General features: G+C 44.6%; 1 protein-coding gene and 1 long non-coding RNA gene across 2 annotated transcripts in view; both read left to right on the plus strand.

Annotated features, from left to right (window-relative positions):
* LOC109521647 (bile salt-activated lipase-like) overlaps window positions 1-2845 on the plus strand; it is a 6146-nt gene extending 3301 nt beyond the window's left edge. The window contains exons 7-11 of the mRNA XM_019879627.1: window positions 953-1067; window positions 1296-1482; window positions 1571-1774; window positions 2071-2280; window positions 2425-2845. Of these exons, the coding sequence (XP_019735186.1) occupies window positions 953-1067; window positions 1296-1482; window positions 1571-1774; window positions 2071-2280; window positions 2425-2596 (888 nt within the window). The 3' untranslated portion in view covers window positions 2597-2845. The remainder of the gene's footprint in view (window positions 1-952; window positions 1068-1295; window positions 1483-1570; window positions 1775-2070; window positions 2281-2424) is intronic.
* A 3539-nt stretch (window positions 2846-6384) lies between these two features.
* On the plus strand, window positions 6385-6804 carry LOC109521649 (uncharacterized). Its single transcript, XR_002169404.1, has 2 exons — window positions 6385-6479; window positions 6571-6804. It is a non-coding gene; the product is annotated as an uncharacterized LOC109521649 (long non-coding RNA).
* The last annotated feature ends 42 nt before the right edge of the window (window positions 6805-6846 follow it).

The following is a 6846-nucleotide window of genomic DNA, read 5'->3' on the forward strand; positions in this document are numbered from 1 at the left end:
GCACCGGAGACTCACTTTTACCAGGTACTGTGTTCTTTTCAAATCATGTCGCGCAAACTCCAATTTCAAATTAGGCAGGGCATAGATCAGGGGTGTCAAACCAAACTCATTTTTGTCGCGGGCCACATTTTAGTTACCGTTTCCCTTGGAGGGCTGTTATGACTGAAACCATATGATAACGATTTATTCAACTTTCTGTAATGAGGGGTTTGATCACAAGAAAATGCTTACAATATGTCTCTAATTTATTCAATATGAGAATTTTAAATTATGGTAGAGATTTTAGCAAGCATCATGGAAGTGGACCTGTTTGATTTGCTTTCGCGGGCCACATAAAATGATGTGGAGGGCCAGATCTGGCCCCCGGGCCTTGAGTTTGACACCTGTGGCATAGATTGCGAAGGCTACGGGTCCTAATCAAAAAGCGGTGGTGCGTTGGTACATTTGTGCCTTGACAGGGAACTACGGTCTTTGGGATCAGCACGCCGCCATTGCCTGGGTCCACCGAAACATCCGCGCATTCGGAGGTGACCCGGATAACATCACGATCTTTGGAGAGTCTGCGGGTGGCGCTAGTGTCAACTTTCAGGTATAAGATAGCTGGGTCGTCTGACTTTCAATAAATAGTCATCGGGTCAATTCACGAACTCACTGTCAGACGTCCAATGAAAATGGCCTGCTCGGTGATCTTACGGCGGCATCGGTATGGCATTTCCACGGCCGCTTCAGGTTACACAGACGTATATTCCGTCACAGATTCTCAGTCCCTACAACAAGGGGCTCATCAGGAGAGCCATCTCTGAGAGTGGTGTCGCACTTTGTCCCTGGTCCATCATAAAGGACCCCCGTGCTTTCGCTGAAGAGGTACAAAATCGCTTTTGCTCCAAAATTAAACTTCTCGACTCTCAATTGATGCGAAATTGTAACTCGGGATTTTCCCCTCTCGGTTCAGGTTGCTCGGAAGGTCAACTGCCCCACCGATCATAAGATGGCGGCCTGTTTGAAGACTTCTGATCCTGTGCGCCTCACAGAAGCTGGCAGTTTCAGCCTCTTCAGCTCACCGAGCGGTAAGATGAAATGGATTTCTTTCCCCGCGTGCCTGCCAACATGGAATGCAATGGTGCTGCTTTTGATTATTTGGGAGTTTTGCTTCATATTCCCACTGGGGGACACTTTTCAAAAACGACATGAAACCTCACACGCTCTCCCAGAGTGTGCATTCATATTCTTGAATGACTTTTCTGTGGACGTCAAAGAAGCGATGTGACTCACAGAGAGTTTTCTCCCAACTGCAGCCCCTCTCGTCGAGAACATGATTCTCTCGGCTGTCATCGATGGCGATTTCCTGCCACACGAACCTTGCAACTTGTTCCACAACGCCGCTGATGTCGACTACATTGCTGGGATCAATGACATGGACGGACATATCCTGGCTTCCGGGGATATCCCTTCGATCAACTTGCCATTTTGGGAAACCTCCATGTCAGCATTTGTTCCACATATGACCCAAGTCTTATTATTTTTGAAACATTTTAATCCGACTTTTCCTCTCATGTTCTCCTCAACTCAGCGATGACATGAAGACGCTGTTGCAATCGTTCACGAAACCCAAGGGCGAGCCTGGTATGAAAGAGGCATTCTCAGTCTACACTTCAAAATGGGCACCCGATCCAAGCAAGGAGGAAGTGAAGAGAACGATTGTGGATATCGAGACGGATTACGTCTTTTTGGTTCCGACGCAGGTTGCCCTTGAACTTCATGCCGCTAGTGCCAGGTGAGAGCATCCATTTACGATCCATCTGTACCGTACATGTTAAGGGTTGTTCTATTTTCACGTTAGCCATGTATTTTGTTCATGCTGTAATCGGTTACAATCGAGGCTTGGTATGAACACGCTGCCCCCTACCAAATGGGGGGGGTGAGTTTGATCTTTCGCTCGTGACACTGCAGCTTGAACCAGTGGCGTAACTTTGGTGCAAAACGTGTCAAAGCCTGATTACGATGCTAATTGACATTATTGTACAAGCTTTGTATGCATCTTAGACACGTTCTCTTCTTGTCTCATTCAAGATCTGGTCGCACCTACTCCTATCGCTTCTCCGAGCCCAGCCGTTTGGGCGGCAGGGTTAAGCCGTATCCCACCTGGATGGGAGCTGACCACACCGAGGAGCTGCAGTACCTCTTCGGAATGCCTTACAGAGAGTTTTTGTTGTACTGGCCTCACGACCGCAAGCTTTCTGACTACATGATTGCTTATTGGACCAACTTTGCCAAAACCGGGTATAATTTTGCAAAAAAACAAAACAAACACATACCTGTAACATAAAGTCAACAGCAAAACCTCTCTCTCTCTCTCTCTCTCTCTCTCTCTCTCTCTCTCTCTCTGTCATTAGTTGATGCAGTTTTTTTTTCACTTCTTCACAGAGATCCCAACAAAGGAAACTCTGAGGTGCCCACCACCTGGCCGGAATTCACCAAGGGACGCCGTTACCTTGACATCAATCATAAGATGAATGCGAGCTCTGTGGGACGGAAGATGAGGAAGCAGTATGTGAATTTTTGGACCGTCACCTTGCCCAATTTGCCAGATGTCTGAGCATTTACAGCAGCATCAAATTCAATTTGCGCGCATGGAGTTTGCATGCACAAAATCTGTCAAAATAGTATTGGGTAATTGTCGTTGCTTGCTATTTGGTGTACAAATAATATGAATGCAGGTCGTGTTGTGGAACGCTTCTGTTAACTCTGGAACCCAATTTTGGGCACATGGCTGTACTGCCGCACACATCAAATAAAGTCAGACAAAGTCAGGAACCGCGTGTTAATTAGATGACTCCAAAAACAAGATGCTAAAGGAGATGTTCAGTTTATTTATACGCACGGACTTTGCCAATGACACGGAGCACAATCTGTCGTAATTGCTTGCATTTTTGGGGAATCTTTCAAATGCAAAGATGGGGGGGGGGGGTTGGAGAAAAACAGACGTGGTAAGAGTGAAATCATTCTCCAACATCAGGACAGCTGCTGGGAGAAAGGCAAAGCGGGCGACAAATTTGTGACAGATGGTATGACCAAAGGACAGCTGCTCCACTACAGTAAGACTTGGCCGGCTGGAATTATCCTCACTGTAGTGGCAGAACTTTGTGTTGCCACAGAAATCGGCACGAAAGTCTCATCTGCATCGAGCTGTTCGACTGGCACAGAAAGCTTTGTGTCACTTTCCGGGTTTGAAACCGCGCACCGGGCCACGTGACCTTGGCTCACTGCAGTGCCCTTTCTGTCCACAAACCACTGCACTACCTCGGTATGCCTGTAGGAGGAGTCATAGAGTAACACAAAAACCAAATCCGATGACACATGCGCCTTGTGTTTCTTAATTTTTGTCGTCGAGCTTCATGACATCTAGTGAGAAACCAATGAAACTGGCCTGGAAAACAAAAATTGTACCCTGTACATAAAAGACGCAATTTTTCCCAGAGTTTAAAACAGTACCCGGGTGTCCTAAACCTGTGTTTCAGCTTCGCACAATACCACAGGAAGAAATGTGAGGCATCAGTAAAAGCAGGGAAATGACAACTGACAATTCAACGTCGGATTAGTTTCATATTTAATCCTTTCAAATATTAGGATGCCCTTTGGTACAAGTTCAGCACTTCTGATGGGGTTTTCGGCCATCAGAAGAGGCCTTGCTAGCCTCAACCGCTAACCACTGATGGTTTTTATAGAACGTACACATCGATAATACTTGGCCTATTTCATTTGTGCCACAAAAGGAGATCAAGGTGATTTTGCCGCTAATAATATGTTGCACACGCACAGTGCGTTTGAGCTTCTAATGACAATGACCCAGAAACAACAACAACAACAACCGTACTGCAGCTATCATGAAAAAGTAACTTGGCCACACTGAACCGATAACTTTTTACAAGCTAGCGTAGTTATGTGGAAACGCTCCCGTGTTAGATTAGCTGTTACTCAGAGATGTGCATATTTAAAAGTAAATATACCATCGACATTAAAATTGTGGGCCTCTTTAGGTTGCAAAAAACAAAAAAAAAAGACAACCCAACAACAGCCCGAACTACTCCACATGTGCACAGTATGCCCTGCTGGTGTGTCTCATGTATTAAATTTTTTTGCTCAAAATATAAATGTTTAACCGAGCATTCTGGTCAGCGCTGTACGTGTTGTCACTGTCAAATCGATTGTGTTCTTTTTCTAAGAGGGAAAACGACCTTGAAAGTGCATTTAGATTGCGTTTGATTTGCGGCGTACATGTTCCTTTGAGTGCACTTCTTGGCTCATCATTTTTAAATGAATGAAATATTGTCTCGCGTTGAGCCACTCCGATAAAAATAGCTTAGGTATGTTGTCAAATCACCACAAAATGATATGAACAAGGATGATATGCCCAAGATGCCAGATGGTTTCCGTGAACTTATTTGCACATGTATTTAGGGTTTCTACAATAACTTTAAATCTGCGCAGTAGAACTTATATACTTTTTTTTCAACAACAAATATGCTGCTACACAACGATTATTTCATAAACAATCTTTTTTTTCAAGAATTTTATACTGACCATACAGTCATGGTGCAAGCATTTGTTGAAGTTGTTCGAATCGAAGCTAACAGGCCTCTCTTATTCGACGCACCCATTGATCCGTATTGATCCGCCGTTCAACCTCCCCCCCCCACCCCCCTGCTTTTCCACTATAGCGCACATCCAATGTAGCACAAACCCCAAATCTGACGGCGATTGTGTGCTGCTGCGCGTGACGACCGAATACTTCAGCTCGGCATGGAGAGAGGCAAGCGCTGACAGGGCTAACACATGTATGATTTATGCGGGGCAGAACATGAGAAACACATCAGAAAGACAGGCCTCACTTTGACATTGACTCACTGAAGCACTCATTTCAAAATACCTCATGAGCTCTGTTTGAGTGTTGGCAAGAGGAAGGCCTGCTTTGCCCCCTCGCTTGCTCGCTCTCTCTCGATCAGATGACTTGGGCTGCATGTCACATGGTTGCGTTCACATTAGACTAATGTGGAAAAACGCATTGTGTACGACGAACACACACGTTTTGCTCAAGCGCGGAAGGCGTGCAAAGCGCTTTGATGTGTTTAAATGCCAAGCTTAGTGTTTGACTTCAATTTGCATGCTTAATCAATACACATCATATACACTGTATGTATATAATGAGATTAATATTGTGAGTTATTCTTGATACAAACAACTCAATAATGAATAAAGTAGCACAAAAACAAAGCAGTTGAACCAAGGGCCTTCCAATCATTTGTAAAGCTGCTTGTAATAAGGCGAACGGGTTGCCTGGTGTTGCCATGGAAACCCGCATTGTCTGAGTTGGTAATCGAGGATAGTGTTGAACGACTTCTTTTTTCTTGTTTAGTGTTAAATATCTTCACGAATCAAAAGCATGTGGGCAAATTCATTTGACTTCTCAATGGTTGTTGACTGGACCACTGACGGTAGCTTGAAAGCAAATGTCACCTCACAAAACATGGGGAGGCTCACTGAAGGTAGGGAAACTGCACTACAAGCAGAAATTCAAAAATCTTAAACATTATTTGAATACATTAACATTCTACTGGTAAATGAGTTTTTGTGTATTTCAAGATTTTGAATGTATTTTTTTACAATTATTCACCATTTCTGATGCTTATTTTGCGCCTGTGTCTCGCTGAGTGCGGGAGCCTTTTCAAAACTCGTCGGACACTTATGTAATGACCGCAGAGCGGGTTGGGCCCACCTTACTGATGTGAGAGTGGGTGGAAATAGAAGCAGCGGAAGGTTTCTCACCCTCCTCTAACGGGGAGCCTTGACACTGCGGGGCCGTCCACTGAGGGGTGAGTTGAATGCAAAGTGTCTGCAGCAGTCACATCAAGGCAAGGAGGGTAATTATTGGCGCTTTGCTGGCCCCTGACACTGAATGCAGAGAAAGTATTATCTGTCTTGTTTGTAAATAACAGACCGCACCAGAAAATCGAAGGAGGATGTTACTCGGAAGGAGTCGAAGCATTCAGTTAGCCTTGCCGTTCTGGTACAACACTGCTGCCAAGAAAACCAGCAGCAGTCGCAGCAACGACGACGACACTAATGTGGTGCTTTCCAAACCTTTATTGAACCCGTGATATGAACGGCAAGGTGTACTGCCATACAATGGAAGCGCACTTAAAAATCATGCATGGCGCGCGATATGTTGTTCACATAGAGCAGATGAAATAATGAGCGAGGACCTTGGAAGTTTAAGTGAGAGGACTCACGTTGAAAGCACTGATGGTGGTCATTTGACTTTGGGACAAGTAGTGTGGGTTAGTTTCCAACTTAGGTGGGGGTGGGGGGTGTTAATATGAGAGGGAGTGGTCGTCTGAACCGCTAACCACTGATGGTTTTTATAGAACGTACACATCGATAATACTTGGCCTATTTCATTTGTGCCACAAAAGGAGATCAAGGTGATTTGACCGCTAACCACTGATGGTTTTATAGAACATACACATCGATAATACTTGGCCTGTTTCATTTGTGCCACAAAAGGAGATCAAGGTGATTTTGCCGCTAATAATATGTTGCACACGCACAGTGCGTTTGAGCTTCTAATGACAATGACCCAGAAACAACAACAACAACAACCGTACTGCAGCTATCATGAAAAAGTAACTTGGCCACACTGAACCGATAACTTTTTACAAGCTAGCGTAGTTATGTGGAAACGCTCCCGTGTTAGATTAGCTGTTACTCAGAGATGTGCATATTTAAAAGTAAATATACCATCGACATTAAAATTGTGGGCCTCTTTAGGTTGCAAAAAACAAAAAAAAA

This window comes from Hippocampus comes, unplaced genomic scaffold (genome assembly GCF_001891065.2).
Source record: "Hippocampus comes isolate QL1 unplaced genomic scaffold, H_comes_QL1_v1.1 scaffold183, whole genome shotgun sequence".
NCBI lineage: Eukaryota > Metazoa > Chordata > Actinopteri > Syngnathiformes > Syngnathidae > Hippocampus > Hippocampus comes.